General features: G+C 44.1%; 1 protein-coding gene across 1 annotated transcript in view; it reads left to right on the top strand.

Moving 5' to 3' along the window:
* parpbp (PARP1 binding protein) overlaps positions 1-14,011 on the top strand; it is a 29,900-nt gene that overhangs the window by 3,614 nt on the left and 12,275 nt on the right. Inside the window, exons 7-9 of the mRNA XM_035748911.1 lie at positions 598-778; positions 904-1,085; positions 1,208-1,289. Of these exons, the coding sequence (XP_035604804.1) occupies positions 598-778; positions 904-1,085; positions 1,208-1,289 (445 nt within the window). The remainder of the gene's footprint in view (positions 1-597; positions 779-903; positions 1,086-1,207; positions 1,290-14,011) is intronic.

The raw sequence follows: 14,011 nt of genomic DNA, 5'->3' as shown, positions 1-14,011 counted from the left end.
ACAGTGCTAGATCAACATCTTGGCACTCAGCTATATAGCGATAGTCCATAATATTGGATGTATTGTCCCAGTTCCCTCATAGCAGGGGCCTTCTTGGTGTTTATGACTGAGGATTTTCTCCCTGTTCTGCTGTGGTGCCTCTCTGATGGGACACTGGACTGATCTGATGCCAGAATGGCTCTTTCAACAGCCTGCACCCCTACCTCCCCCTTCACACCCTCAGTGGAGTACTGTATTTCCACACACAAACACCTTCTCTGAAGGGTTCAGGGCCTCTTGTTCAGCTAACATCTGGTATCCCAGATTATTCATTTCCCGAGGCTCACTCCCCTCTCACAATAGCTGGGTCAGAGAATCTAGCCTGCTCCTTCTCCACCTCACCTTGCCACAGTGTTGACACTTGCTGCTCTTTTCACGCACCCCAATAATGTTGCAGTCACTTCATGGTCAGTGATGAGTAAACCTTTTGACAAAGGGAGCGTCTTTATCAATCTTTCTCCTCATGGCCTATAAGTAGGAGGCTGCTTGACATGTCTGCCTAATGGTTTAGATAATTGCAAGCATTTATAATATTTCATGTACACTTATTTTTCTTAGTATTGCTGGCGTTTGTCTGGTGACCAGTATCAGGGCAGCTCTGTTGAAGGGGCGGGCCAGTGGAGACATTGTGTATGCTGCAGCTAACGAGACTGCCAAGGACCTCAAAGAGCGGATCGCTCAGATCCATCTGTCCCACAGACTGCAGTCGGCTAGCGGGACAGGGATCAGCCCAGCCAGGGTATGATGCCTTTCTGGGCCAACGACTCCAACCACTCTCAGCCTACATGTTCACGTCCATGCCCTTTTTGTTTGCTCCACATCAATGCCATCTTAACACTAGTGTTTTGTGTATATCCTCTTCAGCCTAGATACCATGCTATTAACCACGCCACTGCTTATGGAGGTCGGGAGACTGTGAAGGTCCTGATAGCATTGCTGGATGAAGATGCTTTGGCTCCGCCTTGCAGGAACAAGGCAGTCTTACTCTCTGAGGATCAGGCTGTCCTCAGTGGGGGGGAGGGGACCTGCATGCTCACACTGTTCCGGTAAGCCTCATATCACGCGCTAATCAAAATTTAATAGGCTAATATTGAATGGGTTTTCACAGCCTCTCTAACCTCTAACTCATAAACAGCTGCTTTCAGTCTGATTGCTTCTGTGTCCTCAGATCCCCTGAGGTTCCCACTGGCTCCTCTCCAAAACCCCTGCAACACCGTGTCCAGGAGCGACAAGATCAACTCAAACTCAAGGTACACACACACACAGCTCGCCCACCTCCCACCCTCCAAGTAGGACCAGGAGACCCGAATACAAAACATCGAATCAGATGTCCAAACATTGAAAAATGTCTTTATGTCCTGTAATCTCTCCCCGGTATTGTATTTATTTGCTCAGTTGACGCCCCTCTTCTTATAACTGGCTTCTACACGTTCACGTTTGTACAGCTGTGTTTTTGCTCCAAGCGTTAGTCCAGTGGGTTGCTCTGAGTGAGTCTGGGGTATAAAACTACTCCTCTACACTCGGGGGATTCAAACTGGCAACCTCCCAGTGGCATGTTTTGTTATGCTTCTCAACAAGGCTCCACCTTCTTGGTTTGATAAGTAGCTGGTCAGAAGATGCTCCACTCTTCTGTTTTTGTCAATCCCTCTGAGGGTTTGCCTGTTTACTGTGTCATTGTATAGCATCCCTAGATGTTTTCTCTCTTCATTTTCAGTAGGCCCAGGACAATACCAGTATCACAATTTTTCCATGGCAAAAATTAAAACACAAAGCAGAACTCGTTTGTCTTTAAAAATCTTTTTTTTTTTTAAAGGACACAGGTTGTCTGCTATAGCATGGGAAATAAATGTGACTTGGTGACAATGTTTGTTGACGTGACGTTGTTGACATTTTTTCTCGCCGCAATACTGAGTATCGTGTTGCTGGTATCGGCCCTATTTATCGGGATGTAAACGGATTGATATAACGAGCGGATGTGGACGGATTCTCACTCAGTGTGGTGTTTGCACCCTGGAAAGCTGTGGGCTTATCGACTTGCCTCAGTGTACATGTTTGCTGTTTCCACGATGCGCTAGTAGACTTGAGACCTGGTGCTAACATGCTGTGCTCGTCAGTAACAAGTATACCATTCCTCAAAGCACCCAGTTAAATAGCAAATACAACCTGGATGTAGAAACTGCTTGCTCATCTAAAACAATTTGTTTCAGATTTTAAAGGGGCTGGGTCGTTCTGTCTCTACATGAAATAGACTGGTTGAACCCCTTTCAAACGTGTGCTAAACACATTTTGTGGAAGTGGGCTCCTTTATTTGATTGCGCTAGCAGATGTCACTTTAGCTCCCCACATTCTGGCCGTCTTCCTGGAGTGCGCTGTAATGGTCCCTGGGCGGCCCACCGCTTCCCGAACTCGGCGGGCGGAATCTTTCTGCATCCACTTCACTTTAAAGATGCCATATCTGTCGCCTAACTCGACGAGTACGGGAAACCTGAATGGTTGTTTCCTGTTGTCTGCTGCATGTCTATCAATCCGGACCCCTGTCCAATAGTGTCATCATACAATGACTTCAGTCAACTGGCCCATGTGCAGATAGTCACATTTAGTTTTTTGTGGTTCTTTTTTTTCACATGCTTTTGTCTGTTTCAGACTGAATAAACACGGCAAAACAGTTATAACTTGAGCGCAAATGAAGTGTGCTTAATGATGTCTTGAATTGCATAATTTGGATGAATAGTATGACCCATTGTCTGATAATTTGATCTCTAATAAGATGCCTTTCAATGCTTTGAAGTATTTCTCTTCCCCATGAAATCCAAGCTGGCTCATAAGAGGAGCTGCCATAAGAACACAAAGCGTCTGCCAACTTCTCACCTAATATCCTGATCTTGCAGGTGGGCTATTGGGCTTGTGTGCATGCATTCAAAAACAAACCTGAGAACAGAGCAATTGCTTGCACCTGCTGTTCCTTGATGTCTCATCGGGATGGGCTTGCCTGGCCAGGCCAACCAGTCTATAGAGGTTGTCTTAGGACAGCCTCTGAAGCGGCGCCCCCCCCAGTCATCCTCTCCCTGTAATAGAACAAGATGCTGCTGTTTTCAGCTGCCCTAATTGGATTAAGTGTGGACCGCATGTCAGGATGTCATGGCAGTCTTCTACCTCCCTGCCTGTGTTATGTTCTCCCCTGTCCGTCATTATTTCTGGCGTTAGTGAGGCGTTTTTTATTAGCATGCAACGAGGGTACGTGTACATTTCATGCCTGGTGAACTGAGTTCAATGTTGTTTTAGGTGCTCTTTGAGAAGTTTTGAATAGCCTTCTCTCAGGACTTTGATTTTATTTACCCCCCTTTGCTTTACAGTCCCACCCAGCTTTGCACACCATTCTTTTTTCTCCACTGGATTCCTCCTTCCCTACTGTGCCTCTCCTGCCGGCCTGGAGGGAGAAATCTTTGAGTCGTGATAATCCCCAGCAGGCCCAGATCAGAGGATAGAGGAGTGGATCGGCCAGGTTTCCCGATAGCAATGGCATTTAGGCTTACGAATGTCTTTAACGATGCGTCTTTCCTACAACTGCTAAATATGTAACATGCGTTTCCCAAAACACCATGCAGCACAGTCGCTAAATGCCTCATTGGAGCATGTCGAGACTGATGGGATCGACACAGCGCTGCTCTTGGATCCGTTTTCTTCATTCAAATCTTTTCTTAACTTTTCTTCATTATATCACAATACTGACAGATATTACCACCCACTGCTGCAAATATTGATGTGGCTAATTGTAATGCCTACCCGATAAAAATGAATTTAAATTATTTTCCACATTGCACATATGATACAGAAGGCTACACATGAAATGTGTTTAAATTGTAGAGTAGCCTACAAGTAGAAATGTATAAATCAATTGATTGAAAGTGTGCCGAAGTCCTATGGCTGACATTTTACATTCTCCCAAACAATTGTACTTGTGTACATAATGTTGCTGCTAACGTCTATGACCGAAAATAACTTCTGGACATCAGAAAAGCGATTACTCGCCGCAGACCAACTTTTTCCTTCAAGGCCAGAAGGATATCCTGCTTTCCCTGTAACTGGTCCAGATCCACGCCTTTTGTGTGAAAAGACGCTGGAAATGAGGGCTGCAGATCGGGGATCCTTCTGAGAATCCAGAGGCGAGCGAGTAAACTCCCAATACCTTCCATTCTTGTTAACGTGCAATCTTTAGAACACCAAATTGATGACCTAATATTAAGATTATCCTACCAACGGGACATTAAGATGTTGCAGTTATGTTTCACTGCGACGTGGCTGAATGAAGAAACAGACAATACAGGGCTGGGGGGATTTTCCATGTACCGGCAGAACAGACGCTACCTCTGGTAAGACGAGGGGTGGGTGTGTCTTTGTCAATAACAGCTGGTGAGCGATGTCTAATATTAAATAACTCTCAAGGTATTGATCTCCTGAAGTATGACCTTGTGATGACCTTGTGATGTGGTGGACTGCATCATATCTACCAAGAGTTATCTACACTGCTCAAAAAAATAAAGGAACACTAAAATAACACATCCTAGATCTGAATGAAATATTACATAATTTGTGTGATTTGTTGTCAGCACATTCGACTATCAATGGAAATCACATTTATCAACCCATGGAGCTCTGGATTTGGAGTCTCACTCAAAATTAAAGTGGAAAACCACACTACAGGCTGATCCAACTTTGATGAAATGTCCTTAAAACAAGTCAAAATGAGGCTCAGTAGTGTGTGTGGCCTACACATGCCTGTATGACCTCCCTACAACGCCTGGGCATGCTCCTGATGAGGTGGCGGATGGTCTCCTGAGGGATCTCCTCCCAGACCTGGACTAAAGCATCCGCCAACTCCTGGACAGTCTGGTGGATGGAGCGAGACATGATGTCCCAGATGTGCTCAATTGGATTCAGGTCTGGGGAACGGGCAGGCCAGTCCATAGCATCAATGCCTTCCTCTTGCAGGAACTGCTGACACACTCCAGCCACATGAGGTCTAGCATTGTCTTGCATTAGGAGGAACCCAGGGCCAACCGCACCAGCATATGGTCTCACAAGGGGTCTGAGTATCTCATCTCGGTACCTAATGGCAGTCCGGCTACCTCTGGCGAGCACGTGGAGGGCTGTGCGGCCCCCCAAAGAAATGCCACCCCTGCTCTGGCAGTGCTCCTCCTTGCACAAAGACTTGAGGTAGCGGTCCTGCTGCTGGGTTGTTGGCCTCCTCCACGTCTCCTGATGTACTGACCTGTCTCCAAGTAGCGCCTACATGCTCTGGACACTACGCTGACAGACACAGCAAACCTTCTTGCCACAGCTCGCATTTGTGCCATCCTGGATGAGCTGCACTACCTGGGTTGTAGTCTCCATCTCATGCTACCACTAGAGTGAAAGCACCGCCAGCATTCAAAAGTGACCAAAACATCAGCCAGGAAGCATAGGAACTGAGAAGTGGTCTGTGGTCCCCACCTGCAGAACCACTCCTTTATTGGGGGTGTCTTGCTAATTGCTTATTTCCACCTGTTGTCTATTCCATTTGCACAACAGCATGTGAAATGTATTGTCAATCAGTGTTGCTTCCTAAGTGGACAGTTTGATTTCACAGAAGTGTGATTGACTTGGTGTTACATTGTGTTTAAGTGTTCCCTTTATTTCTTTGAGCAGTGTATATTATTCGTAGCCGTCTCTTTACCAGCTCAAAGCGACGCTGGCACTAAGACTGCTCTCAACCAACTCAAAAAGGCCATAAGCAAATATGCTCACCTAGAAGCGACGCTCCTAGTGGCCGTGGACTTTAATGCAGGCAAACTTAAATCAATTTAACCACATTTTTACCAGCATGTGCAACCAGGGGGAAAAAAATCCTAGACCACCTTTACTCCACACACAGATGCATGTAAAGCTCTCCCCGCCCTTCATTTGACAAATCTGACTCCTGCTTACAAGCAAAAACTTTAGCAGGATGTACCAGTGACTCGCTCAATACGGAAGTGGTCTGACGCGGATGCTACACTACAGGACTGTTTTGCTAGCACAGACTGGAATATGTTCTGGGATTCATCCAATGGCATTGAGGAATACACCACCTCAGTCATCGGCGTCATCAATCAGTGCATTGACGTTGTCCCCACAGTGACTGTACGTACATATTCCAACCAGAATCCATGGATTACAGGCAACATCCGCCTCGAGCTAAAGGCTAGAGCTGCCATTTTCAAGGCGCGGGAGACTAATATGCACACTTATAAGAAATCCCACTATTCCCTCAGGTGAACTATCAAACAAGCAAAGTGCCAATACGGGATTAAGATTGAATCCTACTACACCAGCGCTGACACCTGTCGGATGTTGCAGGGCTTAAACTATTTCAGATTATAAAGGAAAACTCAGACGCGAGCTGCCCAGTGGCGCGAGCCTACCATGCTCGCTAAATGCCTTATGCTCGCTTTGAGGCAAGCAACACTGAGGCATGCACGAGAGCACCAGCTGTTCTGAATGAGTGTGATATAACGCTCTCAGTAGCCGACGTGAACAAAACCTTTAAACAGATCAACATTCACAAAGCCGCTGGTCCAGACTGATTTACCAGGACATGTACTCCAAGCATGCTGAGACCAACTGTCAAGTGTCTTCACTGGCTTTTTCGACCTCTACCTAACTGAGTCTAATTTCCAACATGTTTCAAGCAGACCACCACAGTCCCTGTGTCCAAAGAAGTGACGGTAACCTGCCTAAATGATTACCGCCCCGTGGCACCTACGTCGGTAACCATGAAGTGCTTTGAAAGACTGGTCATGGCTCACACCAACAGCATCCTCCCGGACACTAGACCCGCTCCAATTTGCATACTGCCCCAACAGATCTACAGATGCAATCTCAATCGCACTCCACACTGCCCTTTCTCACCTGGACAAAAAGAACAATGTGAGAATGCTGTTCATTGACCACAGCTCAGCATTCAACACCATAGTGCCTATGAAGCTCATCGCTAAGGACTCGGACTAAACACCTCCCCTGCAACTGGATCCTGGACTTCTTGACAGGCTGCCCCCAGGTGGTAAGTGTAGGCAACAACACATCTGCCATGCTGATCCTAAAACATGGACCCCTCAGGGGTATGTGCTTAGTCCCCACCTGTATTCCCTGTTCACCCACGACTGCATGGCCAAACACGACTCCAACAACAAGTTTGCTGAAGACACAACTGTGGTAGGCCTGATCACTGACAACGATGAGACTGCCAGTTCTCTGACCTCCCTGTAGGCAATGTGGTGCCACGACCTCCCTCAATGTGAGCAAGACAAAGGAGCTGATCGTGGACTACAGGAAAAGGTGAGCCAAACAGGCCCCCATAAACACCGACAGGGCTGTAGTAGAGCGGGTCTAGAGTTGCAAGTTCCTTGGTGTCCACTTCACCAACGAACTATCATGGTCCAGACATACCAAGACGGTTGTGAAGAGGGCACAACAAAACCTTTTTCCCACTCAAGAGACTGGAAAGATTTGGCATGGGTCCCCAGATCCTCAAGGTCCTACAGCTGCACCATCGAGCATCCTGACCAGTTGCATCACCGCCTGGTATCGCATCTGACCGTAAGGCGCTACAGAGGGTAGTGCGTACGGCCCAGTACATCACTGTGGCCAAGCTTCCTGCCATCCAGAACCTACAGTTGAAGTCAGTAGTTTACATACACCTTAGCCAAATGCATTTAAAACTCCAGTTGTTCACAATTCATTACATTTAATCTTAGTAAAAATTCCTTGTTTTAGGTGAGTTAGGATCATCACTTTATTTGAAGAATGTGGTAATTCTGACATTTCTTTCCCAGTGGGTCAGAAGTTTACATACACTCAATTAGTATTTGGTAGCATTGCCTTTTAAATTGTTTAACTTGGGTCAAACGTTTCGGGTAGCCTTCCACAAGCTTCCCCCCAATAAGTTGGGTGCATTTTTGGCCCATTCCTCCTGACAGAGCTGGTGTAAATGAGTTGGGTTTGTAGGCCTCCTTCCTCACACACCTTTTCAGTTCTGCCCACATTTTCTATGGAATTGAGGTCAGGGCTTTGATGGCCACTCCAATACCTTGAATTTGTTGTCCTTAAGCCATTTTGCCACAACTTTGGAAGTATGCTTGGGGTCATTGTCCATTTGGAAGACCCATTTGTGACCAAGCTTTAACTTCCTGACTGATGTCTTGAGATGTTGCTTCAATATATCCACATTTTCCTCATGATGCCATCTCTTTTGATGTGCACCAGTCCCTCCTGCAGAAAAGCACCCCACAACGTGATGCTGCCACCCCTGTGCTTTACGGTTGGGATGGTGTTCTTCAGCTTGCAAGCATCCATTTTTCCTCCAAACATAACGATGGTCATTATGGCCAAACAGTTCTATTTTTATTTCATCAGACCAGAGTACTTTGGAGAAATGTCCCCAAGTGCAGTTGCAAACCGTCTGGCTTTTTTTATGGTGGTTTTGTGAGCTGTGGCGTCTTCCTTGCTGAGCGGCCTTTCCGGTTGTCGATATAGGGCTTTTTGTTTTACTGTGGATATAGATACTTTTGTACCGGTTTCCACCAGCATCTTCACAAGGTCCAGGCATTTTTGGACACGATTATGGCCGATTTACTTTGCACTCTCCGAGGAGACTGCATGGCAGGCTGACTACTTGTTATGCGAGTGCAGCAACGATCCAAGGTAAGTTGCTAGCTATCATTAAACTTCTTATAAGTTTGGTTTTTATATAAACTAGTAATTATGTTAAGATTATTATCTAGCTTGTTCTTCACCCAACGGGTGACTTTTAACAAGCGTTTTTGTGAAAAAAGCTCTTGTCGTTGCACCACTGAACTTAAGCATAAACAACGATGCCTTTCTTAAAATCAATACACAAGCATATATTTTTAAACCTGCATATTTAGTTAATATTGCCTGGTAACTTGCATTTCTTTTAACCAGGGAAATTGTCACTTCTCTTGTTCTGTGCAAGCAGAGTCAGGTTATATGCAGCAGTTTGGGTTGCCTGGCTTGTTGCGAACTAGGTGAAGACCATTTCCTCCTAACAAAGACTCTAATTAATTTGCCAGAATTGTACATAATTATGACATAACATTGGAGGTTGTGCAATGTAACAGCAATATTTAGACTTAGGCATGCCACCCGGAACTGTTCCGTCTTTCACTGAAATAATAAATGTTTTCAAAGTATAGTTTCCATATTAATGACCTAAGGCTTTTATTTCTGTTATTATAATTAAGTCTGATTTGATAGAGCAGTCTGACTGAGCGGTGGTAGGCAGCAGCAGCAGGCTCTTAAGCATTCATTCAAACAGCACTTTCCTGCATTTGCCAGCAGCTCTTCGCTGTGCTTCAAGCATTGTGCTGTTTGACTTCAAGCCTATCAACTCCTGAGATTAGGCTGACAATACTATAGTGCGTATAAGAACATACAATAGTCAAAGGTATATGAAATACAAATGGTATAGAGAGAAATAGTCCTATAATGACTACAACTGACTTCTTACCTGGGAATATTGAAGTCTCATGTTAGAAGAAACCACCAGCTTTCATATGTTCTGAGCAAGGAACTTAAACGTTAGCTTTTTTACATGGCAAAATTGCACTTCTCCAACACTTTGTTTTTGCATTATCTAAACCAAATTGAACATGCTTCATTATTTATTTGAGACTAAATTGTTTTTATTGATGTATTAAGTTAAAATAAGGCCATTCAGTATTGTTTTAATTGTCATTATTACAAATGTATAATCGTCCGATTTAAATTTTAAAAATTATTTTATTTTTATCGGCTTTTTTGATCCTCCTATCGGCGTTGAAAAATCATAAACGGTCGACCTCTAATCGGAAGCTTCTAAAGCCATGACATTTTCTGGAATTTTCCAAGCTGTTTAAAGGCAGTCAACTTAGTGTATGTAAACTTCTGACCCACTGGAATTGTGATACAGTGAAATAATCTCTCTGTGTAAACAATTGTTGTAGTAATGACTTGTCATGCACAAAGGAGATGTCCTAACCGATGGGCAAACTATAGTTCTTTAACAAGAAATTTGTGTATAGCCTCGTTATTGTTGTTCTTGTTTTTTTTATTTTGGCTAACTTCGTAGGTTTTATTTCTTGATCTGCACTGTTGATTAAGGACTTGTGAAGTCTACGCTTGTTGTATTCGGCGCATGTGGCAAGTAAAGTTTGATTTAAAATAACATTTATATTTCAATGTTGTCATCTCGCTTTTCATTTGTAGCAAATTTTTATACATGGTGTGTCAATTGCAAAAACAACTTTGTATTTTTATCGGTGGTCAAACGGATAAAACATGTTTGTTTAGCGGGGGATTTGTATATAAAGTGATGCAGGAGGGCAAAAAGCATGACACGTTTAGCTGTTCTGAGTGTGAGGCAGGCATTAGAATACGGCCGATTTCAAGTGCAATGTTAACGAGGGAGATTTTAACGCTGTCCCTACAACGGTTCTATCAAGGCCAAATTAATTTAAGAAGCTTTTGAGAAACCGGTTCCTGATCCCTGTACGTGGTTTGAGATGTTAACGGGATAACTTTCAACTTGGGATAGCCAGTTCCATTGGCAATTTTAGCATGTATATCTTGGTGGTGCAAAGCCACTACACAACACTTAACAATGCATCAATTGCACTATAACTGTGACAAACAGTGCCCACAAACTGTTAGGGCCTACATAACTTTCACAACAGCAAAGCTTTCTTGTCATCACTATTGAGTTAATCCTTACCACTGCTACACCTGACTTTCAGTCGAGCCTTGTCTGGCAGTGAAACAATTTCAGCCTCATTTACTGCCTTAAAAAAAAAACCTGCTGATATGGCTGACTTTCTGGTTTCTACTGACATTTGAGATGTACAAACTGGCATAAGGGAATGATGAGGCAATCCATAATTTTGATTAAGACATTAATGAACAAGTTAAGACTAGTTTTTCAGCACTTACATTTTTTTATGACAGAATTCAGAACATGGGCAATTCTTACAGTATTTGTCTTGAACTCACTGAAGTTGCAGATTTCTGAGTTTAGTTTTGAACACAGCAGAAGTCATGCTGGACTGACAGCATGGCCAATGTATTAAACCTCTTCTGGCCCATGATGTTGCAGGTGCATGTTTTATCCTTTTAAACTTGGAAAAGGTACCCAGACTTGGACCGCACCCCTCTCCTTTGAATAGCAGGCTAGTGATTGCTTTTCAGCACTTGCCATTAGCCATTGATTGATTTAAAAAAAATTCCACACCACTTATTGTTGAACTTACTATTTCCTACATAAGGGATGCTGATGGCATTTACCTGTATGGTTGAGGATCTCCATATTGCAAATGTACGGTCCCTTACTAGATGTCAGAGTGTATTATTAAAATCGGCCGACGGCCTCAGGTCGTGCCCCAGGGCCAGATCTTCCGGGAAGTCATCAAATAGTCTCTCGACATTTTGGTTTCCCTTTTTTAAAAAAAATGTCAACTTGGTCATTTTTTTTCCCATTGTGCTGGAATATTCCTCCAGGTGGCGACTGGCTGCTTATTGCAAATGTACAAAACCTCACCAAACGGATATGGCCGTTTCTCCCAACTGAAAAAATATTTTGTAGACAACTCGGTGAGCACAGGTTTGGCAAAATGGGCTTTTAGCCCAGAAACAAGATGGTGTAGAGGCCTCAATACTTTAAGGCCCATTTTCTGGGATTAAAGGTCAAACGTAATGCAGCACTAAGTTGTGGCGTTCAGACAAATCTGTCAAGGCAGGTTTTGAAGCTTTAACTTTTTTTTCTGAACACAGTCAGTCGACTCACGGTGTGAGGCTTACGGGCACACACAGCCTGCAATAGTTACCTGTGTTCGACCCGTCAGACCTCGAGCTCTGAAACGTTATATTTTCCCCTAAAGTTTCTGTCCGATAGGTCTTTCTGGGACCCCGTAGCAATGCCTGGAAAAAGTTCATTCTGAACACTGTCGCTGCTCTGGCTCCGAATGACCTATTGAGCCGAAATCCAGGGTCCACTCAGCTAGGCCTACACATATCAGAACTGGACCTGCAGCTAGAACGTAACTGTGTTTTAATGTTATTATGGTTTAAACAGAAGGTGCTGTGAATTTTGGGCCTGCTCTGAAATGTGATAGTTGGCTTCTAAACGTGTTGGACAAAGTGGGTTTGGTGTCAGAATGATATCTTATTGACTGATTGCTGCTGATTTTGTCCGTGTGCTATAAATTTAAAGTGACGAACCATCACCAAATGGACTGGCTGAACTCAACACCAACGAGCGACTGCGCGGAACCACTATCGCTGCCCGGCCATCCCGAGTTCAAAAGGCCAATCAATTGGGCATTTCTGCAGTATATTAGAGCATGGTAAATGCCCGTTGTCAGACATTTCAAATGGACAGCCGTGCACCTGGTAATCTGAACGGATTACTAGGAGTGTATTTTTAATATGGCTTCAGGGGGGTGCTTGAGGTCCATGGCCGGGTAAGGCGTGCCTCTGGTCATTTTAGACACTTAAAAAATATATATATATTTTAAACTTGAGGTTGACCGATTTAAAAAAATAAAAAAAAATATATAAAAAAAAATAATAATAATAATATATTTTTTTTTCAACGTCGATACCGATTTTATTGGATGACCAAAAAAGCAGATACGGATTGTTTTATTTATTTATTTTTTTAATGGGAATTTTTATTTGTAACAATGACAATTACAACAATACTGAATGAACACCTATTTTAACTTAATATAATACATTTGTAAAAATCAATTTAGCCTCAAATAAATAATTACATGTTCAATTTGGTTTAAATAATAGTAAAATCAAATCACATTTATTTATATAGCCCTTCTTACATCAGTTGATATCTCAAAGTGCTGTACAGACACCCAGCCTAAAACCCCAAACAGCAAGCAATGCAGGTGTAGAAGCACGGTGGCTAGGAAAAACTCCATAGAAAGGCCAAAACCTAGGAAGAAACCTAGAGAGGAACCAGGCTATGTGGGGTGGCCAGTCCTCTTCTGGCTGTGCCAGGTGGAGATTATAACAGAACATGGCCAAGTTGTTCAAATGTTCATACATGACCAGCATGGTCGAATAATAAGGCAGAACAGTTGAAACTGGAGCAGCAGCACGGCCAGGTGGATTGGGGACAGCAAGGAGTCATCATGTCAGGTAGTCCTGGGGCATGGTCCTAGGGCTCAGGTCCTCCGAGAGAAAGGAGAATTAGAGAAGGCACACTTAGATTCACACGGGACACCGAATAGGACAGGAGAAGTACTCCAGATATAACAAACTGGCCCTAGCCCCCCGACACAAACTACTGCAGCATAAATACTGGAGGCTGAGACAGGAGGGGTCAGGAGACACTGTGGCCCCATCCGAGGACACCCCCGGACGGGGCCAAACGGGAAGGATATAACCCCACCCACTTTGCCAAAGCACAGCCCCCACACCACTAGAGGGATATCTTCAACCACCAACTTACCATCCTGAGACAAGGCTGAGTATAGCCCACAAAGATCTCCGCCATGGCACAACCCAAGGGGGGGGGGGGCGCCAACCCAGACAGGATGACCACATCAGTGAATCAACCCACTCAGGTGACGCACCCCTTCCAGGGACGGCATGAGAGCCCCAGTAAGCCAGTGACTCAGCCCCTGTAATAGGGTTAGAGGCAGAGAATCCCAGTGGAAAGTTTAAAACCGTTTTGGAGAAGTAAAAGTGCAATGTGTGCCATGTAAAAAAAAAAAGCTAACGTTTAAGTTCCTTGCTCAGAACAGGAGAACATGTGAAAGTTGGTGGTTCCGTTTAACATGAGACTTCAATATTCCAAGGTAAGAGGTTTTAGGTTGTAGTTAATATACTACTATTTATAGGACTCTCTCTATAATACCATTTGTATTTCAAATACCTTTGACTATTG

The sequence above is a fragment of the Oncorhynchus keta genome, chromosome 33 (assembly GCF_023373465.1).
Source record: "Oncorhynchus keta strain PuntledgeMale-10-30-2019 chromosome 33, Oket_V2, whole genome shotgun sequence".
Classification (NCBI taxonomy): Eukaryota; Metazoa; Chordata; class Actinopteri; order Salmoniformes; family Salmonidae; genus Oncorhynchus; species Oncorhynchus keta.
Note: the sequence above shows the minus strand (reverse complement) of the source record. Positions and strands in the feature narration are given on the sequence as shown.